General features: G+C 40.3%; 1 protein-coding gene across 3 annotated transcripts; it reads right to left on the bottom strand.

Annotated features, from left to right (window-relative positions):
* Positions 1–1,772: 1,772 nt before the first annotated feature.
* ERCC3 (ERCC excision repair 3, TFIIH core complex helicase subunit) lies at positions 1,773–25,197 on the bottom strand. Of its 3 annotated transcripts, none has more exons than XM_049799462.1 (15): positions 25,128–25,197; positions 24,751–24,956; positions 23,342–23,578; positions 22,633–22,682; positions 21,129–21,264; positions 20,755–20,919; positions 19,487–19,691; positions 17,512–17,826; positions 16,140–16,324; positions 12,728–12,930; positions 9,204–9,300; positions 8,901–9,018; positions 7,647–7,765; positions 3,445–3,597; positions 1,773–2,593 (listed from the first exon to the last, which is right to left on the bottom strand). In XM_049799462.1, exons 1-15 carry the CDS (start codon positions 25,144–25,146, stop codon positions 2,459–2,461), a joined length of 2,343 nt encoding a protein of 780 aa, XP_049655419.1. In that variant the 5' UTR covers positions 25,147–25,197; the 3' UTR covers positions 1,773–2,458. The 3 variants fall into 3 exon arrangements, 2 of the variants coding, with proteins under 2 accessions (XP_049655419.1, XP_049655430.1); XM_049799473.1 differs by lacking the exon at positions 1,773–2,593 and adding an exon at positions 5,472–5,636 and having other exon boundaries at positions 3,512–3,597; XR_007505947.1 differs by lacking the exon at positions 7,647–7,765 and having other exon boundaries at positions 2,460–2,593.
* Between the last annotated feature and the right edge of the window lie 1,426 nt (positions 25,198–26,623).

Raw genomic sequence — 26,623 nt, 5'->3', positions numbered from 1 at the left:
CAAAGGATCTCGTTATCCATTTGTGCAAGAGAGGCGGTGGCCAACAAGAGCATCTGATAAAGCATGGAGTGCAGTCAGGTCCTCACAAGAGAGCTGGGTCCCAGATTCTCTGGATTCAGGCTACTGGGCAGCGAGAGCCCACCACGCACTGTCTGGTCATGGCGAAGCATTACGATTGCAGTCTACAGTGCTGCTTCAAATGAAGACACCTGCCTGACAAAATACAGTGCTGAGTTTTGTGACTGAACAAGACAATTTACTTTCCTAGACGGCTGGGATTAGAGACTAATTCTGGAGCAGTCTATTGCGACCGTTGGGTGAGGAGCACTGCCGGACTGCGGATCAGTGAGAGTCCAGTGGAACAAAAGCCACAGGAACCAGCAGTGTTTCTCAGCGACTGACCCGTCTGGAAAGCAGAACTGACCAACTATATGCCAGTACGGATGCTACCACGCGCAGCAGCAACTGTTTTGTAGTGAGTAAATGCATATCAGTCTCCCACTCGCAGCTACGGTCTGGAGTAATAGCAGGCAGTAATTACTGCAGTAATCATGTCGAAGTAATTAAATCTAAAGTTTGAATACCAACATGCTGTTACTGAAGCATGGAGTCATTCTTACCTCGTAACATTTATTATGCTTTACTTGATGCTCAGTACTGCATCCCACCCAGGCCCATTACTTAGAAGAATAAGATCATTAGTCATCATAGCCAAGATTTACTACAGAACTAGAGCGCTGACATAAATCCAGCTACCACTAGTGCCACAATTACAAAAATCAGTATTACTATTAAGCCATTTCCACATTTAGTAGGTTGGGGTTTTTTTCAAGTTTATGAACAGTGGAGAATAGTTTCAAAGCAATTCATAAAGTGTGTTAGAATTATGCAGAGGGACACTGGCTGACTTGCTCAGCTATCCCATTGTCACAGACCCCTCCCATTATACTAAATTATCATTTTTCTACTAACTGTTGCCACAAGAGCTGGTCCAAACTACTATTAGAAGTAAATAATGCTTTAAAACTGGGGAGAGGAAATCAGCACCAGAATACTGCACATAAATCTCTTCCGTATAAGCCACTCAAGCAGTATCATGCCAGTCCCAGTTTGTGAGGCAGAAGACTCAGAACAAGAGAAAGAACCAGGCTTTATGGTGTAGGGCTCAAAGACTAAACAAACTTTAAACTGAACTGGATCAGTTCCATTTTCAAACTGATACAGAGACTGAAAACAAGCACCATGTGTTCTGAATTATGTTTCCAATATTTCTATATTCTCAATTTGTGAATTTATGCTAATAAGAAACGGCATCAATATTTTTCTGAAGCACATTTGTCATATAACCAGAATAGCTCTACCATACATACTCCTTCCAGTATGGTAAAGATTTATACTGCCCTATTTTGAACCTACACATCAAGATCAATGTTATTTCACAGGCTGTTCCTAAAGCTCTACAAACTCTCAGCAAAAACCCCACCACATAATACAATACCAAGTAGCATAACTGTTACAATATTAAGCAGATGTTATTTAAAAAGTGTTCTTCTGCCACAAACCACCCTCACCTCTCCTCAAATTTTCTAGAAATGTACTGCAGTTTTCATTAAGAAAAAAGCCCCAAACTGGGGAACCTTTCCTTCACACCTCTGCTTCCAACTCACTTATGACAAGTCAAAACACTTTTTGATTCAGTCACTTCTGCAGTAACATTGCACTGTTTAGCAGTTAAGATGGTTTTATTGCATGGTTAATAAATAGAATATAAATGACAAGGGAAACAGCTTTTATTTCAGTAACTTCTCAACAGTAGCAACAAAAGTGAGGAAAAATGGAGCACAGAATTTATTTGTATTTACTAACACTTCCCTTGAGTTTACTTTGGAGACAAAGTCCCTCTTTCTCCTTGTCTTGGAACTTCAAAATATTTCCAAACAATCTGTTATAATTTTAAGACAGGTTAAGTCATAAGTATAAATTAGTTCCCAGATTAAAAATATTATGTAAAGTGCTCCTACAAGGATTTGTTCAGCTCAATGAATGACTTTTATTTAAGCATTTTTAAAAACAGTATTTTGTTGAGCAGACACAATAATCAGATAAATAATATTTCAAACATCAGTACAAATGCCATTTACAAAACCTTTCCAGAATTCTTCTGAAAAAGGGTCTTCAGCTGATAAAAATAAATTCTATTAATTACCCTGAAAACCAGACAGGTATAACCAGGATCCAGTCACTGGATAATATCTTTCCTGTGGTAAGATTTAGTTCCTTTTTTCCTTTCACATTCACCCATGAAAGCACATATATTGCTAAGTAAATATGTGGCCATATAGATGCATATAAAAAAAAGTCTTTTAAAGGACCTGTCAGAAATTTCAACTCCATATTTTTAGTTATGGAATCAGGTACATGGATCCACAGTTTTAACAAAATGCACACATGAAGGACATCATTTCCGGAAGCGTTTAAATAGTGGATGGATGTGTTTATTTGAAGATGCCTTACTCCGTGAAGAGTGGTATTCCATGTAAACCGTATCATCTGCTCCTGACATAGAGCTCATTGTGCCTGTGCGACGTGACACCTGCAAGTAAGGGGAGAAAAAACACATGCTTTGTGTGTGATTAGATAGACCAACTCTAACCTCTTGATGCCCCCTGGCTACTGGGCAGCACTGTTTATTTAGTGATCTTAATGCCAAAAAAGCCTTCAAAGTTTTTTTTCTTAAGAAAAATTTCTACAAAGAAGGTCACTGCCTGCCATTCATCATAAGTATATAAATGTATGTAAGGGTTAATATGGAAAGATACCTTGGAGTGGGAATTCCTAATGCATTTCAGCACAATGCCATTTAGCTAAAAATTAACCCTAGAAAATTATTACCACATTGTAGCTTGATTTTACCTTATGTATCAATAAATCTTTCAGGCCATTTATTTTTCTCACATCTGCTGCTGAAAATGTCAAACTACTACCTATAATAATAGTACTTCTCTTGAAAATGAACAAAAGTGGCCCTTAGGCTTCTGCCCTCTGGGCATGAGGAAATCTGGGCATGAGGAAATCAGGGCCTGATTCAAGGAGCACAGTGTCACAAAAGAGTATGTGCTGTGACATATCTGTATCTTAAAAATGTTTTAAAATATTTTCTTTGCTCGTGACTTAGAATATTTACTTCCAAACCTGTAACAACAGATCTGTCATCTTCTCCCTCAAACATGAATTCCATGTCTAACTTCTTTCTAATGCCCAACAAGTGAATTACTCAAATAGCTAAGTGCTAATGCAGTTTAAAACAAAAAATAAAAATAATCTGCTCTCCAATGTTTCACAAAGATACTAGGGCATCAATGATGGCACCACATTTAGAACTAAAATGAAATGGTCCAGTTCTGTCACGTTTGTGGTCATCCTTTTCAAAGCATTCTTCATTACCTGAGCTGACTTTGAACCATATTCTCCAGCGACTACTTCCTCCTCAGCATCCAGGTCAGATGCTTGCAGGACTTTCTGGAGAAGCTGCTGCTGTTCTTCTTTGGATGAAAAAGAAAGTTCTTCTTCCTCCATGCCCGCAAGCTTTGTTATTACCTAAGAAACAGAGCACAGTACAAGGTGAGGGCTCTTCCTCCTCAGTGCTAGCTATTCAAAACCAAGACAAGGATTTCTGATTCTGCATCCTGTTGGAACTGCCTTCAACTTTTATTAATGGTATGAACAGCTTAACACTATGGATAGTGCAGATACATATAAAATCTTGCTAAGTGGTGTACACACATGCATACACCCACATCCCTTGTTATATCCTAGCTGGAAATGCAAAATACAAACCTTTGGGGAAAAAAAAAAGAAAAGTTATGGACAGAGAATGTCAGCCAAACACTGTCCATACCAGATTGACCAAGAACCTGACCAAAGCACATATAGCTCAGATGAATACTCAACTTACTGCAAGATTAGCTTCGTGCTGTGGGCAATAGATTTGTCTAGTTTAAGAACTAGTACTTTATATTTAACGAAAGTAATCCACTAGCTTTCCCGACACTGAGAATTTAGCAATAAACATTGAGGAACATGGGAGAAAAAACCCTAACAAGTTGAGGTGTATGACCAGTCGTTGAGAGACAATGCAACAACCTGCAACTAAGCACCAGCAGCACAGCAAAAGGCTCTTTCAACGTTTGTGTACTTAGACACAAGGTAACTTAGCTGTTACATTTGTTCTCTTCCAAATTCGATGACCACGGATGCAGGGCACATGCCATCTACTGGCAATACAGTGCCATACATGTCATTAGCTGAAAAACCTCCTCTTCTGAAGAACTGAAAAGCTCTCGAGCTTCTCTTATAAAGCTTTATAATAGGCATCCTGCTTTCTTCATTAGAGGTATTTTGGAAATTTCACAAGATTTTTTCCTGCAGTTAAATGCATTCTGGTAAACGTATGTTTATACATGAGAATCTCAGTTTTCCCACTATGTTTCCAGCCTGAAGAAGTTTTGAGAAAGACATTTTAATTCAGCCATTTCCCTTACATAGTGTTTCCCCTCCTTATCTTTCTTTTTCAGCTTACCTCTTGAGTTAATACAATTAGAAACTAATTACCTCAGTAATCTTGGCTGGATCTGATCACAAAGACTGATTTAAAAAAATATAAATACAGCTTAAGGTAAAACAAATCCACATTAGATGCAAAGTACTGTTTTTGAAAAACGGGGTAGTGAAATACTAGAACAAATAATCACTGTTGTGGGCTGTTGTCAATGGCAATTTCGAATTCAAATACGGATATCTTCATGAGAAACATCCTAGTTTTAAGAATCCATTCAGGGAAGCAACCTGTCCTACTATATGACTAAAGGAACACTATGGTCCCCCCTCTGTTTAGAAGGGCATGTCCTATGATCATCTCAAAACCAAAGAAAAAGGAGTCACAAAAAGCAGTTTTAAATTGCATTAGCCTGTTTCCAGTTGTGGTTGCAAAACAGTATGAACGTGATTCATAGAACGGAAAGAATTCCTGCTGCATCATCATTTTTTAAGCTGTTCAACAGATGCCAAGTTTAAAGTTATCCCCAATTCTTTGATATAGTGAGTTCTTCTGCTATTGGTTTAAAATTGAATATGGCCTACATTCAGCCTCTAAATAAAAACATGATACAGTAAATAATTGAACTATGGTTAGCTAATCAATAAAACCTGCTAGCAGTAAACTCCAAGCAGTAAATTGTGATGACAAGACTCCTATTTAAGAAGCAAAGACAAAATATGTGATTTAGCAAAAAAAAAAATTATTATTCCAGTCCTCTTTTTGATGAAAGGCAGAGAATGGAGCTATTGAGAGATGGTGAGAAGAAAGTAAGTCCTAGAAGAAAAGACTGTTACCCTTTTAAAGGAGTAATACATTTTTAGTAATTTAGGAACAAAAATTCTGAAGGAGAGGACATCAGTACTGAAATAGTTACCTAAAGATGAGGTAGAGTCTCCATATTTGGAAGAATAAGATCTGCTGGGAATGACATACACATAGTTGATCCTGGCTTGGAATGAAGAAACACAATAGATGGCTTCTTGGAAGTTTCTTCCACCCCTATTATTCTTTGATGCCAGCTATGACTAAGGCTTAAAGTCTGGCAAACAGAAGAAAATATATATTCTAACATTTTGATCCTAAATTGCAAATAAAGAATGTTCCAGTACTGTTCAGCTAAAATGTTGCTCCAGATACTGAGTTGCCACTTGCACTGCTTTTTTTCCGATATTACACCAAAGCTCCTAGGACTAGGTCTTCCTTGCAAAATAAAAATCCCTCTATTTTAGCCTCTTTCTTGGTTCTAAAATCGAAAGCATTCAAATATAAGGGATTTGTCTAATCTTCTTGGCTATAGCCGCATAGATGCAATTGCTGTAATTAGTTGCAGCTTAGTACTGATCCACAATTTTGTCAAAATACATTCACTACAAAGCAAAACAAGGTTTTTACCTATAAAGACTGTGGCATGTCTGTTTCAGTGTAAGGACCCCCTTAAAGCTCTCTTTAATGGGCCACTGATTACAGAGCAATTATTTACTTTAGCATAACTGCAGTTCAGCAAGGCTTTACCCATAGGGATGTCCCGTACTGCATGTATGCCTCATGAGGAAAAGCTCTGAAATAGCTGAAGTGCAATCCAGTGGAGGCTGCCTGCTCTGGCACCTCATGCAATCTTTGCATGATTCTGTCAACACCATAAGCTTGAGCTTGTTCTCTAAAGGCAGATATGGGAGCCTTATCTTTTACTCTTCTTCTTAGCAACGTTTCTTATTGGGAAGGCCTCTAATCAGAGCAGTAAACTCCAGTTTTGTAAAGGAATATTTACCTAAAAGCAAGAGCTATCATGACACTCTGTTGCCTTTAACAACCCAATAGATGAGCACATGGGGCAGCCCATGTATTAGAAGAAAAATAAATGAGATACACCATGAAATCTATAAAATAGAGGAGTTTTAGTGGAGTGAGATTTTATGTTTGGAAGAAGACGACACACAGAAATACATAATAAACTGAAGTACAAGGGGTGATCAATTTTCAAGTATGTCTGGGAGAAATGAGACGGCATTCAGCCCTTTACAAAAGGGACTTTAGGGGAAACTTCTGACTTTCAAGTCATGACTCTGTTCCATTGTCAACAGTGAAAATGTTCTCTATTTTGAGGGGTGTGGTTTAGTTTTAGGTCAGAAGATTTCTACTCTGCAGTAAGAGTCTTTTCCTGCAGTAAATTCTGTCATTTCTTAATCAATTAACATTCAACCCAGTGATTTTGGAGATGTACTTAATTCCGTGAGAGAACATTACAAGAGGAAAGTCAAACTGTTGGTGGAAGCTAAATTAGCACAGTCTGAAGACCACCATTAGCCAGAATAATTTCTGCTAACACAGAGCCACCGTATCAACAAGTCTGCATCCTGACTGATTTTCTGTACCACTGCAGGCTTTGCACAGCACTGTGGAAATGGTGCACGAGACTAGTGTGTAGACAAGGATCCCTGAAAGGTATTTGTTTTGGAACAGGTTGCTAGACACTTCAGACACCTAAACTTTATGATTCCCAGAGTCAGATGTATGAATGTAGGACGGATGAATCCCACCCATTGTATGTTGTCCTTAGCCATAAAGAAAAAGATTTTCTTCCCCTAGTGAAATACTGGTCTGAAACTGGAGTTCTTTGGAAATTATTTGTGACTTGTGATATTCTGGAAGTTTTCTGAATTGCTGCCAGCGACTATGACATAAATACCTATCAGCAATGCTTTATGCATAACCAGTATGATAATGTATAATAGGAGGCCTGCATGGACGGACAACTGAACAGCATAAATATAAACCAACCATGCAAGTAATGTTCCACTTCACTCCCCAATGGGTGCTTGCTTGGAAGTTAGAATACTTACTTTTCTAGAAGCTGTACTAAGCTACTTGTATCTACCCTCACAGTAATATAGATGATAAGACAATACTGGAACAGTTCTTGCTTGCGAGCAAAACCTTCATTAACACACTCCATAAGCAGTATTCTCAAGTATTTGACCTAGTACTAACGTGAAAGAATATGACTTATATTCTTAGGCCACAATTATAATAAATAGAAGGGACAAGTTACCTTGAAGCTATAACCTTGATCTACGAGAAACCGTTGTCGCTTTGTTGAATATGCCATTTCCTGAGTGTCTTGGGATACAAGAGAATAAAAAAAGGCATTGTATTCCTCTGCAACCATGCCTAGGAGACAAAGACACTGAGTGATTAGTTCCATTTGGAACACTGCAACAAAGAACAAAAAAGGACTGAATACTGGTGTTTAAATAAGTTGTCTCTCCACAAAAACAATTTGCAAAGTTTAGCTGCACCCGGACCTTACACAAACTGACTGACGAAGTACACAGCATAGAAATTCCTACTCTTCTTCTTAATAACTTCAGAATGGGTGAAAAGGTAAAAACAGAAAGCACAATTACTGGTGCTCTGAAAAGAACCTGCTTCTTTATTATGCTAGGCAAGGTGAAAGATAAAATTATTTTTAAGTCTATAATGTAAGGAAGAAGTAAAAAGTCAAAAGCAAGGATTGCAACACATGTCAAAAAAGTTCAATAGAAAAAGACAAAGGATAAGTTTTATCAATGTAAACCAGTGTTTGCAGTGGTTTTGCATTAAAAAAGGTGAGACAAAGCTATTTAGCTAAGAATTCATAGGGCTATTTGAAACCCAGGATATACCAGGCTGCGTACAATTTATGTTTTTAAACTTGCAGTCGGTAAGATCTATTACCCAAACAGCACTGGGTTATCTTTTAAAACCCAAGGTTTCACTAAGACTTTGTTAATTCACTAACATAGGTTTTGTATGCATTTTCAAACAAAGCCTCAGCTGTAACAAGCACAAACTGCACATAGAAATAAGTGTATGCAGATCTTAGAGTGCAAGTAGAAGGTGTTTCAAAAATCATCCTTCTAAACAAAAAGCTCCTTGGTTATGTTTTGCAAAAAACCAACTAGTTGGAAACAAATCCCATTTTTAGAAGAAAGTAATCTGCAGTATCAAAAATGTGCTTTCTAGAGACTACCATTTTTTAAAAACGATTCCATGTTAAGGAAATTACCAAGGAATGAAAAAGTGAAAGAACCACCAAAGAATGAAAAGTTCATTTTCCTTCAGCTTTTTTTGTCCTTTGGAAGTTTTCCCAAGACAACGCTTTACTGACCCAGAAAATGCTTTCATGCACTGGTATATAGGCATATTCTCTTTGACTAAAACATAATCCAAGGCCAATATAAAGAAGTATCACGAATATCCAGTTTCTCTGCAGTTCTATGATACTATGACCCAAGGCCCAGAGCCCAACAACCACCTCATTTACCTTTTTTGGCTCTCAGCACTCGCCCCAGTCTTTGAGCCTCCTGTCTTCGAGACCCACCATGGGACGAAATCTGAATCAGAACATTGGCTTCTGGCAGATCGAAGGATGTGTCACCTACCTATAACACAGAAGCAGCCTCTGAGCAGTATCTTATTTCCATATATGATCAACAAAGACTTAATACAAAGTACACCTTTGTGACCTGCGATACAAAGATGTCAAATGCACAACATGCATGTATAACTTACTCTTAAATAAAGTTCACTCTGAAGATAGGCATAAGGACTGAATGTCCTCACTTACCTTGGAAATGAAAATAGTGTTGATTTTTGGATTGTGCTTGAAGTTTTGTAGAATTTGCATTCTTTCTCCTTGTGCAGTAGGACCATATATGTAGGGTCTGAAAAGAACAGAACATATGCAAATTAAATCAATTCAAGATTTGTCAATCATTTCTTATGAGGTACTAAGATACCATGGCAGGGAGTACAGTACACAAAACAAAACAGATTTTGGTACAGCTTACAGTTTACTTACAGCTTGTTTGGCTATTTATGGCAGCTGCACAATTGTTTGTGGAACCCTCTGCCACAACCCAGTCTGCCAGAAATAAATTCCGACAGTTATAAATGTTTTGCAATTACATGCACCAATGAAGCTATGTATCAACAGACTGAATGCATTTGCTAAGCCTACATGAAAGACTGAAGGCAGCTGTTAAAATAAGAGATTTTTTTCCCCCAAATCTACTGAGTTAGCACACTGACAGCTGCAACTTTTACTTCCTATTTAAACACTTGAAAATCCAGGCTTCTCTATCAATGACATGCTGAGTACCACAAGTTGGCTGCTGGATATTGTTCTGGGAGAATTATTTTTGCTTTTGAAGCTAACCTCTTGCCCCTACTAATACCTTCTGAATCTACTGAAATGAGAACAAGGTCCCAAACATTCCATGGCCACGAGCAGCTCACAGTGGCATTTCACCTAAGGTTTCTAATGTTTGACAATCACTCATCTGCAACATTTAATATCTCAACCCAGAAGGCTCACACAAACTCTCAGTCACCCACAGACTTCATTAATAACTTGGGCTACTATGAATTTTCCAAGATTCTCTCTAGACTCTGGCTGTTTTCCTCCTGCCTAAGCAGATTTAAAAAAAAAAAAAAGCAAGAAGCTAGAAACAGCAAAGCCCACACAAAAAATGAGAGGCATGCAGGAGTGCATAGCCACTGCTTTTTCATCTGTTTCACTACTTTTCCAAATGCATGTTAACAAGCATCTCCAAATAACAGGAATCGAGTTCTACAATTTCTATTTTGTTCCCACTTCCACACATTATTTCTAACACAAGGAACAACCTCAAATGTTTCATTTACCTTTTAATATTGCAAATACATGGGTGGTAGCCAATTCCTGTGCATTGGCTCCTCTTGCTTTCTTTACTACAAACTTTATTCAAGTTTTTCTTTTACCAAACAATCCTAGTTACCTGTAATCTAATTCTTCTACTTTGTGTATTTAACCAAATTTTTAGAAAAACACAGCTAGAACATGAAAGTGGCAAATTAGTCAACTCTGAAAAAATACTATTGTTTTTCAATTAGTAGCATCCAGTAATATTTTAAGCCTTATTTGAAATTTCATTTAATATTTAAATTGTGATGATTTTAATCCCCAACAAAAGTTAAATGGAAGATTTAAACTGCATCTAAAACATTTGTGAGCCTTCTGTTTCTTAAAGCCATCAAGAAGGTGTTCAAACACATTTTTTATTAAGAACAGCGTAACCTAGAACTCTTGGCTATCAATCCTCCATTTTAACCTACCCAGATCCTACTTGGCAATGATTCATTAACATATATCTGACCACGTTCCTGAACCTAGAACATCCAATGCAAAATTGACTTTTTTGGGGGTTTTTTTTGACTCCTTTTCCTCGCTGCAAAAAGACATTTGAGAAATTTGGAAAGACAGATCCCTCTCCCATTAACTGACATAACTGTCAAAACCATGGAGGCACAGTCCTCCAGAAACAGTGATGTAAAGATATTAGTAACACCAGTAAAAAACAGTTAGCACATGAGCTACATGACACTAGATGACAGACTCATGGGATGACAGACTCATGACAGAGTAAAAGGTGGCTACGTAAATCTGAATTCTGCAGCCCCCCAAATTATAGTCAAAATAATTCCTGCCATGTGCATGGTCTTTCCCTGCCAGCACAGAGGGAAAGGGGGGGTAAGGGAGGAGCCGGCAGAGACAGCCAGACAATGGCCATCTCTCCTGGAGTGCACCCACCCTACGTGCTTGAATCAGGTCATGAGAAGTGCAGTGGGAACCATCCTCCTACTGGGCCAGCAGAGGCCGGGCAGACACCCCCAGCCACTACTGCCGTAACCCCTGGGCTGCTCTCTCCTCCTTACACATGCGATTCCTGCCTCACCCAAACCAACAGCTCCCTTTGTTTCAGCATGTTTCAGCAAACTATGATAGAAAATTCTCTGGTTAAAATAAAGACTCCCTCATCTTTACCCAGCACTGCAAGCCTCCTTTCTTTCTAACACTGACAGCCATATAACCTGGAGCTCCATAAATGATGTGAGGAATGGAGAATTCACTCAAGAACATGAGAAGTAAGCCCCTAATATTTCTTCAACTGTTTTTCCTGCCGTGCTTCTACAGCGTCTACCCCACTTAACAACTGTTGTGCTACTTAGCAAGCACCCAACCCAGCATCGCCTTTGCTAAAGGCTTTTTCTGTGGTGCACTTAACGCTGCTAGAGACATTCCAGAGGCATCATTACAGCTAATCTCTGTCCAGACAGATTAAAAAAGATGATGAAAGAGACCACGGGTGTTGGAATTCATCCAGTACCGTTAGCTCTGCTTACTATTTGATGTCACAGCAAACCAACACAACATGGCTGTTAAACTACAGTCAAAACTGATCGTGAATTTTGGAAAGTGTAAGGCTTGTTTGTGGTTTTGCTAAGAAGTACTGCTGAAATTCCTAGACATGAAATCATACACAGTCAAAATGCCCCACAGCTTCCAGCAAGCAGGTGTTATTTGGACTTGTCAAAGAAAGGATGAGGCCAGCTTCTATGCTTATTTTCCCCAATAACTGCTCTATGCCTTATCCTGGCAAACACTCTCCCTGATCATCCCTCCCCAAACCCTACAAACACACTGATGCTAACCCCTCATTAAACTCTATTTGTACAACCTTCTCTAACTGCAGTCACATTAGAGTCATTTAAGGTAGCGGAGGAGCTCATGGGAGCCATATCCTCTGGTACAGCACAGATCCCCAAAAAGCTTGTCTTATCTAAAAAAACTAAGGTTAAGACCTTTTGAGAATCTGAAGAGGAATGCCCTGGGTCTCAGGAGATCTTGATACACTCCAGAGAGTGTATATTTGAAAACCTCTGTCTCAGAGAGTCGGGAGAAGCTACCATCTGTTAAAGAAATAGTTCTAGTGATATTTTTAAAAGTCCCTCCTTTTTCCACTGGCTTTTAATAATAATAAAATGGATTGAGAAATACTAGCAGTCTTTCACAGAAATCTTAGATGAAAACTCCTCTTGAGGCAAGTACTAAACAGAGATTCTTTTCAAACAGTTCTACACCAAAATAATGTTGCAGTGCCAATAAAATCCATCCAAAAAAACCACTCTTCTGAGCTCCTTTTTATATAGGAAGATTGGAGTTAAAGTATTTCAAGAAACATCTAAAGACTACTGAAAGCTGCGAGATTACAAGACAATTTTCTAGGAAGGAGGAAAACAACGGTGCCGTTGTTAGTTGTAAACACTTACTTCCCAAGTCTGATTGCATATTCCTTCAGTGCAAACACATTGTCAGCAAATACGATGATTTTATCATTCCGTCGCTCATGAAACTTAATCAGGAACTGGCAGGCTCTGAATTTATTTGGGTTCATGGTGTACAGCAGTATCCGTTTCTTTGTTTTGATAGCTACGTATTCTCTATAAAATTCAGGTGACATTGGGCACCAAACCTAGAATTAAAAAACATACATACATGCACACACAAAGTAACCCTCCATTATTTATTTATTTTATTCCCATGGGAATTGAAAAGATACTGGGGAGGGATGATAATGCATTATAACTTTCTATATAGCAGAGGCCACAGATTTTAACACAGTAATATCTTTACTAAACTGAAAGCTACTGGTTGGTGTAGTCCCCAGCACTGCCAAACTGTTTAACCTCATTAATACTCTGGCCTTCCACAATGCTTCGGCAGCGAGATCCATGACAGAAATAGGCAGCAGGACTGGAAGATATTTCCTTTATCTTTCATACTTGGTAAGTTTACTGAATGCTACTACTTTTTACAGAGCAATAATTAAAGGCATTAACTGTCTGTGTAATCACCCTGTCACAGTGGTCAATGCTTTTTCCATAAAAATTAATTTTCATCCATATTCTGAAAGCTCAAAGACACATTTAGTCTTAATTACAGAACAAATTTACCAATCTTTTTTTCATATACCCGCAAAGGAGTGACCTTTATTTTAACAGCTATTGAGTCTACAGCTTTCAAAACACTAAGACTGATTAGAAGTTTGCATCAGGTTTCCCTAAACTATTATTTTATTATGTAAATACATACCATAGCACTGCACAAGTCTAGGCTTACTGAGCTACTTTTTCTACTCTAGCAAGAAAATAGAAAAAATTATGAAGTTTAAAAGTTTATGCCAATGCAGTGACACTATCTAAAGCATATAATGACACTATCCATAGCGCATATAATTTAGAAGACAGTAATTCTGCTGTACATGGGTTATTCCCCCATATCCACTGCACAGTTCAAATTAACAGAATACTGCAAAGAAAAGCCTCTTTCATAACCATTGTTCAGCTAAGGAAGTTACGTGACAATTTTCAGAAGTTTATTTAAACAATCTGAATTGTTCTGTACTGTTAAGAACTACTTTTTTGTTTCAAAACATTTTTTCCAGTGAGTTAAATGCTAGAGATTTTTTTTTTAATCCCTTAACTACATTAACAATAAACTTATGCATTGAATAGGCACTGTTGTTGTTGTATGCTGTCTATATGAAAGATTTTAAATTCTTAAATCAGAAGAGAATATTTCAAAGTGAGAATGAGATATGAATACTGAACATTTGATTGTACTAAAATACTTCGTCTATTGTTCAATGCTTCTGACTACATGGCAAGCAATATATTTTGATTTGTATTTGCACTCTCTTCTGGATTTAGAAATGGATAAAATCTTCTCACTCCAATAATCTTTTCATTTTTACATTTTGCAAGATGCACACTTCAAACCAATAACTTAGTATGGCAGCAGGGAAAGGATTATTTCTAGGTTACAAAACCCTGAAAATACAGTTAAAGAACAGGCTTGTTCTCTTTTTTAATCTTTTTTTAACTCTTTAAACTGTGCTGCTTGTTCTCCTTTAGAGCAGTGAAAGAGTAGTACCTGCAATGACCACGACCTGCCTTATCAGACAGCAAAATTGCCCTCTCTTGCCACCTGGAAAGAACCGCACTTAAAGAGCAGACCAGACATCTTTCTCGGCTATGGGGAATAAGCCAATTTGATTAAAGATGCTACTTCTCAACAACATGTCAAGAAAATCCAAACAAATATGCAATGCAGTTGTGCATGTATTAGACTTGTTATTCATCAGGCATCAACATTGCTTTTTTTCATTCTTTGCTTTTGGTAGTCCCACTGAATGTTATTTCAAAACAATGGCCTGAAGAATATAAATTTGCAGAATTTTCACATCATTCAGAACAAAGGTAGCCCATGCTTCACTTTTCAATGTCTAAAGGGAAGTCAGGGACTGAGAAGAATTATGCTCCCGAGGCAGAATTAACCAAAGTGCCTCAACAGTCAAATTTGATTTTGCAGACTGGTTACTTTCCCCTCAAGATAGTTGTTTTCTAGATGCTCTTCCCTTGCATTCTATTACTTAAAAATAGTTGTGGGGTTTTTTTAATTCTACAACCTCCAATCTGCACAAAGTTCAGAAGAACAGCTGACCTGCATCTGCATCTTTTATTCCAGCACCGGAGCTAGGAAGAATTGCATGAAACTAGCAAGACAGGTTTAAAAAACCAAAAACCAACAACAACCACCAACAACAAACCAACACAACCCCCCACACAAACAATGGAAAAAGAAAGCAAAAACGAAAAAGAAAGCAAAAAAAAAAAAAACAGGAAAAAACCCAAGAGAGAGTTATGAAACTCTACCATTGCACACTGCAGCTACTAAAACTTTACTTCCATTCAGTGGGAGTCTGGACAAGTTCATGAAAAAGAAACCCACTGATGGTTACACAGAAACCACGTATAGCTTATGAATAATTGAGGGCTTGGGGAAGTATGAGAAGTAACAGATTATGTTTGTCCTGTTTCTGTACTATTCCCTAAGTATCTTCCTTGACAATTACCAGAGACTATATAGTAAGTTAGACCTTTAGTCTGACCTAGAGAGGTTACTTTAATGTTCTAACATGCCTGTGTGAAAGGTTTCCACTTCTCTGATACCAGATTTTTCTCTCATTCATATGCTGGAAATAACAGAGGTCACACCAGTATATTGGAAAGAAATAGTAAGATCCAGTCCTATGTTTTCAATTTTCAACCTCGTGCATTCAGGCTTGAAATAAAGGTGTTTTCTTACATTTTTTAAACTTTCTATTATCCTTCTTCATTTTAAGAGTTACAAGAATTTTCCTCAAACAACTACAGACTGTCTGCCAGTTGAAGTCTCTAAAGAAGTCTCTAAAAAGCTTCCAGCATATCACCTGATGTTATGCTCATCATAACATGATGTTACGCTACCACAGAGAACTGAGCTTAAGATACAAAGTCAAGTCAGACAACACAAACGTCAATGGCATCGAACTAGGTCTACAATACTGCAACCACTGTTCACATTTCTGAATGCTGACTTGGAGACAGCCGATCAAGCACCACAATCCCCACAAACAGGAATAGTGCTGAAGTCCCTCTAAAGAACACGCGGCTACTGGATTTGCCTACCACATGTTCATATTGACCAGCGACAACCTGGCCTAAACTACAAAGTAAGTGAAAAGTCTTCAGGGCACCTGTTTTTCCCAGTTAAATACTTACAATTTTATACATCTTCCTTAAAAAAGAAGTTATACACATACTAAATAAACACTAGTAGTACCAAAAAGCAGAGCATCACCTCAGCACACTGGACTTTAGCAATGTAGCCACTGTTCTGCAGCTCCATCCAGTTGGCTTCATAGAGCTTTGGTCCGATCAGGAAGTTCAGGTCAACAATTTTATCATCTTCTCTGACCAGTGTAGCAGTCAGCCCCAGTTTACAATGAGCTTGTACAATAGTGAGCACACGTCTGAACATTTTTGCTAAGAAATGCAAGACAAATTTTCTGTTTACTTTCCTGAATGGATTTAGAAGACAAATACTGCAACTTAAAAAAACCACTTTCATCAACTCCTGAACACAAAGCAAACACAGTGTTGGGAAATTTTACCCCATTTTACGTACAATTCTAACAAATCTGCACTACAGCAAAACTTCATGCTGATTGCAGCTTTAGTTTACATCTTCAGTATACTTTGAAAATCCCTGTAAACCTTCTGGCATCTTTATTATTTTGCATTTCCTGAGAGAAAATCAATATATTCAGAGATTACATGGCTTGTTTTAGGCCATACAGTATTTCATAGAAAGAACTATGACACAAGGACTCTTGGCTGTCACATTCAGGACTTTTAGTATATGACAGAATTGCTCATCCTTAGCATTGCTAGAGTTCACAGAGGAGATTCTATACCTTAACTTTTATGAAACCGAGAAAGAACAAAAATGAAAGAACAGGGGCAGCAACATGCTACTTTGCTAAAATGGCAGTTAGTCATCAAGGTCTACTTCTGAAATCCATCATTTCTGTAGACACCAAATTATATTCAAATGAAATCATCAGAACAAGGTAGAGCAGCTAACAGAATCCTGGGTGGTATTTTTATCCAGGATTATTCCACAGACACTTTAATACTACATTATTGCTTTCCAATAGTATAGATCTCAATTACATAGTAATTTCAAATACAACAGCTATTTCTGGACAGTAATCACTATGGTAACTCATTTTATTGAATAGAAATAGATATTAAAAGCTAGCCTACAGCGCCACTACATCTCGAAAGGAAAGAAGGCAGATGAATTCCTCTCCTCTTCAAATTCATCTACAGCAAAATTATACAAATGTAGTTCAGGTATCTTAAGAGCACTTTATCGACCTACACAGAAAAAGGCACTTGTATTTTACACTGCCATTATAGAAAACACAGTGTCTAATTCGAAGGGTTTCAGAAAACTAACAGTCAGCTAAAAGTCTGTAGTATCAGGGGAAAAAAAAAAAAAGAAAAAAAAGCAAGTAGAACAAGGCGGTTTACTTGTCTCAAAACTAAGCTATGGTTTACTCACTATATTAATCACAAGAAAAGACAGCAAAAAACACCACTTCTAAAAGAGCAGAGTAATATTAACAGTGTAAATAAAGTGAAAGGTTTGCACACCGTTTCCTTACCAGGTATAGTATGTACTTCATCAAGTATCATAAGGCCCCACTCTTGACTTTTAAGCCACTCCATTACTCTTTCTGCTTCCCAGGATCTTTTTGTCGTGTGCCCCAACATGGAATATGTGCTGATAGCTATAGAACAGCCAATGGGCTTGTCTTTGGCATCAGAAGTGAACCGACATATCTGGCTGTCATCGATGGTAGACCACATCTTGAATTGGGCCTTCCACTGCTCTACAGACACTGCAGAATTACCAAGGACCAGACACCGCTTGCGGACCGTACATGCAGCTGTCACTCCAACTAGAGACTTGCCAGCACCTGCAGGGGAAGAAGTCATTAGTCACCTTTCAGATATTACTGGAGTAGGAAAAAAACAACCAAAAAAGAGCAAAAGAAAACAGGAAAACTGTGAGAGGATTTGAAATCATGTAAAGGCAAATTCTTTGTTGTTTCTTCACTGTAATAATCTTAAAAAAAAAAAATCATAGAATGGTATGGGTTGGAAGGGACCTTAAAGATCGTCTAGTTCCAACCCCCTGCCATGGGCAGGGACACCTTCCACTAGACCAGGTTGGTCAAAGCCCCATCCAACCTGGCCTTGAACACTTCCAGGGATGGGGCATCCACAGCCCCTCCTGGGCAACCTCTTCCAGTGTCTCACCACCCTCACAGTGAAGAGCTTCTTCCTTACATCTAATCTAAATCTATGCTCTTTCAGTTTAAAACCGTTACCCCTCATCCTATCACTATACTCCCTGTTAAGGAGTCCCTCCCCATCTTTCCTGTAGGCCGCTATAAGGTCTCCCTGGAGCCTCCTCTTCCCCAGGGTGAACAACCTCAACTCCCTCAGTCTGTCCTCATCAGGCAGGTGCTCCAGCCCCCTAACCATCTTCATGGCCCTCCTCTGGACTCGGTCCAAGAGGTCCACATCTTTCTTATGCTGGGGGCCCCAGAGCTGGATGCAGTACTCCAGGTGGGGTCTCATGAGAGCGGAGTACAGGGGCAGAATCACCTCCCTCGACCTGCTAGCCACACTTCTCTTGGTGCAGCCCAGGATACGGTTGGCTTTGCGGGCTGCAAACACACACTGCCGGGTCATGTTGAGCTTAGAAAGAAATGGAGTATTCACTCCTAAAAAAACAGCTGGAATGTCTGCTGGACATGTAACTGTATTTTCTCAAGAAATTAATTGTAAACAATGGCTTTGCCAATTAGAAGAAATCATTTTAATGCTTGCTTAATTTCAAAAGCATGTTAAATTCCAGGTGGCTACAGAAAGCTTCCCCTAGAGGTGACCTTTCCCACTGCCCCTCCCAGCTATGTTCATCCCCTCACATAGCAAGTCCTTAAATCTTTCCATTCCTCCTTCACACTTCTTCCAGCATCCCTTACACACTCTCAGGCCCCTGCCGTATCTCCCATGTGCCTCCTCCACTCTCAGTACCAAGGTCACTGGCATGCAGTCTCCTGTTCTATCCTTTTTCCGTTGCTTCCCGTAGGTTGTCCCAGTCTGCACATTCCTCATTTCTTTCTCAAGCTCCCCTGCCCAGAACTTGTGCACATGAACTCTCTTCTTCCTTGCACCCCGCTTATGCCATATTTGTATTTCCAGCTCCCCCCAGTCTCCCCATTCCCAAGCAAGGAGCAAATGATTCCAATGGCAACAGCTTTACAATTCACTGGAAGATCAGCAAAGCTGACTTAGAGAGAACAGTGAAAGCATGAATGGTAATCTGAAGCTACTACAATCACAAATCAGTTCGTCAGTCACTACAGGGATGTAAGCACATGCCTGACAGCTCTATTAACCAGACTCTCCCTCACCACAGCCTCACCATCCACTTGCTAAAAACCAACAGGACTCTGCACATTGGTACCCAGAACAGTCCCTACTTCTGTTTGAAATCTAAGCAGCTGTCATATTTGGAAGTTGCTTTACTACAGGCGAATGAAGAACTAAACCAACCCAGAAACTTACCACATGGCAAGACAATCACACCAGATCTGGCTCGCCCATTTCCAAACATCTTCCTTAGGCTTTTCTCTTGATAGGGCCTGAGGACAGCTGTAGGTTTCAGATCAATATTAATATCAGGATTCACAGAATCATTTCTGAAATCATATTCTGCCAGCAAGGGGTACTCCAAATGGATACAACGCTTCTGAAGTTCTTCAATCATCTCCTGAAGAAGAAACAAAGCATCAGATGGTAAATTCTCCACATCTGAATCTTTTTTTTTTTTTTCTTTTTTACAAACAACCAGATTATATAGTACCATGCAAAGTTACATTTATTTTTTATGCTCATGAAGTTTGCAAGAATTCAAGTTTATTCCAAAACCTTTATTCATGATCACCCCTGCCCCCTCAAACATTTTAAATAACAGTTGATATTAGAGAGGGCTATTTAGACAAATGGAAAAACATGACGCATTAATCTCCAATGTGTTGTTTATCCGGCAGTGACTAAACTACATTATGAAGTCCTGCAACAAGGAACTCAATAACAGACACAAAAGGTTCTGTGTGTTACGCAGATGGACCTACCAAAGCTGCACATCTGTTATGTGGAAAATCTCCATACCTTGGTAATGCAGTCATTCCATCACAATGACAGGTTGATTCAATCACTGAGAGGTTGTTGGTTTGGGTTTTTTAAAATAAACAAAATAGCTACTAAGTTATCTTTTAAAAAAAATTCTGTTTTCCCCACTTAGACATCATTAGAAACACTGAGTCCAAAAACAACTTGAGAAATTCTACAAAAGTTCTCTGAAGGTCAAGCCAGGACTGTGCTCCAACCTCCAGCTACCCTTCTCAAGCTGTACAATCAGAACCACCTAGAGTTCCTTCTGCGAACATGAACCACAAAATAAAAACGGGGGCGGGAGGGGAGCGGTCTGAAACCAACAGCAGATTTTCCCTCCACTGAATTCTCCCTTGTCTTGCACAAAGCAACAGTAGGCCACACATGACAGGAACCTCCCTCAGTCTCTGGAGCCTTTCTCTGGCCTGAGAGCACTATGCCTTGTGGGTAGGGAAGGAACAATGCCCCGTCTGCCGCCCTCTGTACAGAAGAGGAAGATTCAAAGATTTTGGTAGGCAGAAGGAAAGAAATGTTAATGACTTCCAGTGATCTCCCCTATCAAACAAAGACCCACAGTACTTTACAAAGTTCTCGTGCTTATTTGCAAGTCCTGGGCACATTCCTCAAAGCTACAAATGCAGAGACTAAAATACTTGTACCTGCTTGACTTCAAAGGACACTGTCTGTGTTTCCTCCTCCTCCTCCTCATCTTTGTCCATCTGTTCATAAAACTCAAATAAGTCAGCTGGGACATCTGGCTTATTTTGAGCATCTGTTCCCTGTGATGTTGATGGACCAAAGCCACCTTCACTGGATTTGGAAATCTGAAATAGATGGGACAGGAATTTTTACCAAGGGTTTCATTAGAGATACACTCTGCCCCCCTCCCAGTTTGGGCTTGTTAAGAAGGCACAGATCATTGCTATCAGAACCAAAAGCAACTGCTGATACAACAAACAAACAGTAACCACTTTAAAATAATCAACAGTTTATCTACTGTTAGTTCAATAATTTTGAAACATGTGCAACATACCGCAGATTTACTTGTGAATGTCTCTGTAATGAGCTCTGTTTCTTCACCCTCAGCATTTCTCAGGCGACAGTCCTTAATTACATGGTCTTGCAGAAGCTGCTGAATGACATCAGGGTGGGTACTTTCCACAAAATACCTAAAATTAAGAACAACCCCCCCCATTTTTATGAACTAATCAACTGAATACCTTACAGGAATAGTGGCACTGATGCTTAAATACATAGCTATCCCAGATGCACTCTCAAGTATCCAATCTTGGGGGTGACAATTTAAAAATAAATTATGGCAACCAAAATTTTTAAAAGATGCCTCATAGCAAAACCATCGTGCACTTTGCAGTTATCCTTGTTGCTCAAATGTTCTCTAACATAACGTGAGTGGGAAAACTCCAGCAGAACTGCCTAGAGAGACCTCTCGCATACACGTCTTATTTATGACATGTGACACAAGTCAATTTTTTTGAGACTGAATTGAGGCAAGTCTGTGAAAACACTGAACATGATGTTTTAAAGTCCTGCCCATGGGACCAAAAAAGCCCCAAAGACAAAAATCTAAAACCTCCAAAACACAAGCCATCTAAAAATTTAAATGAGTGCATCCTGAAATTGTTTCTCTCCCTGCCAATTCATCAATAATGATGCTCCTTGGAGGTCACAGATAAAATATGAGCCAAGAGACACTTAAGTCTGAAGCGGCATAGGAGAAATCTTTTTCTCAGAAACACCTAGGAAGAGGACAAAAACCTGCTAGTAATACTAGCGTTAGTTCTACCCAAAGCAGCAGGTTCAAAAAAGCAGCAGCACAAGCAGAGCGTTAGATTATAGTCCCAGGGCTTATCCATGGCTGTTGGACAACAAAGAACTTTGCAGAAGAAATAAAAGAAAACACAAGCAAGGTACAGACATAGGCTTCGGGTTTCTGCTGTCTCCTTCCTTTCCCTCTTCCTACCACAGAATCACAGGTTTAGATAAAATTGGTCAGCTCTAAAGTAGCTGACCTCTCAAGGTCCCTTCCAACGTTATCTTCTATGTTTAAAACAAATCAGATTCAACCCAGCAACAAGCGTACACCTCTTGCCAATGGATTTGCTTGCCCTTCCTGACTAACGGATTACAAGTCAGAATACAGAAGACTGAAGAACAGCTGTAGAAAAACTTGTCTAACCAGGCTCGTGTAAATCACTAAGGAACGAATGAAACAATTATCTGAAAACCTTAAGGATATACTGCAAGTCCAAGCAATAAAGAAACAAGCTAGAATATAAAATTTGCAACCTACTTTTAAAAACTTAATGATAACCAGTAGTAGCTCAGGACAGCCAAACTGAATTCATTGACTAATGTATTAAACGCTTTCAACAACTGAAAAAGCGATCTTGTATTGACAGATGCTACACTCAGCTGGGAGCAGTAAGACTCAATAGCTACTGAGACCACTCATTTATGCACATCTGTGCATTTGGAAGACTTCCTCTGCCATGCTAGTTAAGAAAGAAGCCACTTACCTGTTATGCTTCAGTACCAGCTTCACCTTCCCATAGCTGACAGTACACAGCTACAAACAAACAAGAGTAGTTGTTAGGAATAGGCAAAAGAGTGATTCCATGTTTGGGACCAAATGCTGCAATGCAGTTTAAGTCTTTGTGGGGAAGCATGGTATCATAAAACATTTACTTGTAATGTTGCTATGCTTACAAAACAAACCTGAAAAAGAATTTTCAGAAGACGCACACATCACCTGACACAGAAGATGAGTCACAGATATTCAGTTTTTATATCCAATTCCAGTCTGGTTCCAAGACTGCAAGAACATACTTGCAGGATAAGGTAGGCTATATTTTATAGTGCCTGGCTATTCCAGACTGCCTCCCATGTTCACAGTCTTCTTCCAGAGTAAATCTGAGGAAACTCTCCTCACGTACAATTCCTACTAGCTGCAAGTGTGCACAGACGCTTGAGTTTGCTTTTTTTTTTTTTTAAGGTATAAACCCCATGCAGGATATATTGTGAAAATAGTATGTGTGCAGCAATATACTATAGAAAAAGACAAAAAAAATAAGATGAAGCCTCTGTTCGCTTGAAACAGTGACAAAATAGAATAAGACAGTAAAAACAATGAATGATTAAAAAAATAAATCAATTAAGCAGAAGCAGCAGGAAAGGATTTCACTAGTAGCAGTACATATATTTCCAATGCCAATAAAATAGCTTTACCTTGATAAACTGAATTATTCCATCTGGGACTCCAGTTTTGCTCAGTTTTTGTAAATAATCTGTGATGTCGCTTGTTTGTAAGCCAACACTAACAGCAGCATACAGCGAGTAAGCAGTCAGCTTGTACTCATGAATGTGGGTCGGTCTGCACACAGGCTCAGCAATAGCAACCAAAAAATCCTGTGCGTATTTGTAAACCGGAGAAAAGGCTTCCAGAAAAATATGGCCGTCAGGAGCCTATGGAAATAAAAAGGAATGCTGAAGGTACAATGGTGTTAGTTGAACAGAATCAGGCTTTTCCTATAAAGCAGCTGTTATGATATCGAGACAGTCCACCATTTAGGTAGCAACACATCATAGAGTTTCAAAAAAAGCATTTGCCCTAACAATGAAGTTACAAGAAAAAGAAGGAAGGAGACACAAGAACATACAATTTCTGTCTTCTGGAACGGTCCCTGATTGATTTGTCCCTGTCCCTTCTATGCCACTAAGAATAAACCGCACCCAGATCAATTAAGCTTTTCCAGACTGACACGTTGGGAAATTTTTTTTTTTTTAATGCTAAGCAAATTGCTTGAGCAGAGGCAATCTTCCAGGCCTGCTGCCCCGAAACAAAGCAAAACTCCTCACTCCTTTTACACAGAAGAAATGGAGGAGGAAAGATAGCACTCGTGTGTCACAGCATTCAGTAACAGACGCCCTGCAGATGCTGGCAGGACAGCCACCTCTTGTCTATATGCTGGGAGTACCAGCCAAGCCTTGGACAGGTTTATCATTGCCCCTTTCAAGGCAGAGAAAACCAACGGTACCAGCTGCAGAGAATGAGACCAGACTGCCTTTAAGCCTGTTTCATTGCAGCATACGAACGCCGCTGCTGTGTCACCGCAACGACAGACCCCGCTGGTGTCATTAGCCAACGCAGTCGCTTCTACAGGCCGTTTTATCTCCCTCCCAGAAACATCTGGCTAAAGGCGCTCCACCGCCCCCTCCTGTCACGGCGCCCCCACGGCAAGGGATGCCCGAGAGAGAGGGGGCCTGCGAGCAGACTGCTGGGATGGGAGCAATCCACCCGGGCTTTCCGAGGGGCTCCCAGGCTGCTCGCAGCCCGCACGGCCGCTGCGGGTACGGCGCTCGCCCGCCCCGGGCGGCGCCCGGGCAACGCTGGCTCCGAGGCAGCGGCCGAGGCCGACCCCAGCCCCCTGCCTCGGCGTGCCCACACACGCCACCCTGTCAGCTCCCCCCCGCCACCCTCCCCCGGTCAGGGACAGGCCCACGGCAGCCGGGGCACCTGCCCAGGCCCGCGGCGCGTCTCGCTCCGTGACGAACCGCAGTTAACGGGAAGGGCTGGCGCGGCAGGGCGGCCCGGCCGCCCTCACCCACCCACCCACCCGCCCGCCGGCCGGCCGTACCACCCAGAGGGGACGCGAGGCGTGGTCGGCCTTCAGGGGCATCTGCTGCCGGTAGTCCTTCGCCCCGTACTCGTCCACTTTGGTGCCGCTGTCCTCCACCTGCTTCCCCGCCGCGGACGGCACCGCCTCCTGCGACTCCTTGCCGGGAGCGTCGTCTTCGTCGTCCTCGTCGTCATCGTAATGGCGCTTCTTGGACTTCTTCTTATCTGGGAGCAAAGCCGGAGCCGTGACCGGGCGGCACGGCCGCCACCCGGCCCGGCGGCACCCCCACAGCTGACCTCCCCGCCCCGCGCTCCCCCGGCCCCGCGCCCCGCCCCCCCCCCCCCCCGCCGGGCCGCTGCCCCCCGCCCGGGCCGGGGCCGGGCCGCTCCGCTCACCCCGCTCCTTCCTGCCCATGGCCGCCGCGCAGCGCCCCGCCGCACGCCAGCGGCCGGCCGGCGCGTCACTTCCGCCGCGCGGGAGGGGAGGAGGCGCAGAGCCGGCGACCCACGGCGAGAGCGCCGTCGATTTTCTGTTCCCGGGGCCGCCCCCGGCGCGGGGCGGGAGGCGCGGGCGGGCAGGAGAGCGGGGCCGCGGTGACGGCGGGCAGCGGCGGGGACCGGGCCGAGGCTGAGAAATGGGATTTTTAACAAAATAATAAATTAAGAACACAGGCTGCGGCAAAGCATACCTTAAATAAACAAAAAAAACCAAACCACAAAAAAACCGCCAATGGGAAATTCAGGGAGGAGAGACTGACATTCCGCATTCTTCTAAAGGACAAAACTCTTAAAAGAGAAATGACACTGTTGTCCCTACAGAGTGTTTTAATATATTTCTAAGTACAATTCGTGTCTGATTTTGGAAATACAAATACATTTCGAATGGTTAAAAACAAAAATTAAAAAAATATTCTGAACATCAGCCAGCTGAAAATATATTTATCTAGTAAATCATCTCTCAAAGCCTTTATATATTTAATTATTCTAACTAAACATAGTACCCTTAAAAAACAAGTTCATAAAAATGTAGAAATGAAATTGTGGAATAAGATTACTGGGAGATATATATATACACACACGCACACATTCAATGCATACACAGAATTACAAGGGGGGTTTGTTTGTTTGTTAACGTTTGGAAGGTTGTTAGACAAACGGAACTAGTAAGCAATGCTCAACTCCTGAGTCCCTCAACCAAGATAACCATAGGCTAATTTTTTAATCGTTTTATCTTTTTTTTTTTTTTTTTTTAACACAAGATATTCCATGTAAAGCAGCAACAGCAGTGCAGTTACTGGTAGCAACATCTCAAAAGTAATAAAAAAACCATACATCCAGACAGTAGTACATTGCACACACACGTGATTCTCATACACCCATCAACAATTGGTCAGAGTATTAAATCAGTGTACAAATTAAATATTTCCAAAAATGTGCAAAAAAGTCAACGTTGATAGAAAAAAACACCTTTGTGTACATACATTACAAACTGTGCCCAGCATTCAACTGAGAGTAAAAACATTTACAGTGAGAAACTGATAGATTAAATAGAGAATTTAATGGCTACATAAAAATGTACATTAGATCAAGAGTAAATTTACAAATTTTTATTCATAGCTTCATGAAAACTAAAAGCCTACGTTCCAATTCATCTAAGCCTCCTCCATGTATTTACAGTGATATTCCATTATATGACTCCTGCGAGGTCTGAGATGACAGACGCCATGCTTTAATAAACCGTTCCAATTTTAGGATGACACCACCTTTTTTACTGGTATTAACGAGAGACAAACACTAGGGAACCAACAATCTAATGCCTGTTCAGAAAAGAAAACGCAATCCTTGTTTTTAAATCCATGTTACATAACCTCTGGGGAAAAGGATCGTCTAGT

Source organism: Accipiter gentilis, chromosome 1, assembly GCF_929443795.1.
Source record: "Accipiter gentilis chromosome 1, bAccGen1.1, whole genome shotgun sequence".
NCBI lineage: Eukaryota > Metazoa > Chordata > Aves > Accipitriformes > Accipitridae > Astur > Astur gentilis.
The sequence above is the reverse complement of the archived record's forward strand: the minus strand, read 5'-3'. Positions and strand labels throughout refer to the sequence as shown.

Coding starts and splice junctions, on each gene's coding strand:
- ERCC3 (XM_049799462.1), bottom strand. Junction 22,683..23,341: donor GAATAATTCAGTTTATCAAG/GTAAAGCTATTT, acceptor GTTTGTTTGTAG/CTGTGTACTGTCAGCTATGG. Junction 19,692..20,754: donor TGTCCTTTGAAGTCAAGCAG/GTACAAGTATTT, acceptor TTTCTTCTTCAG/GAGATGATTGAAGAACTTCA.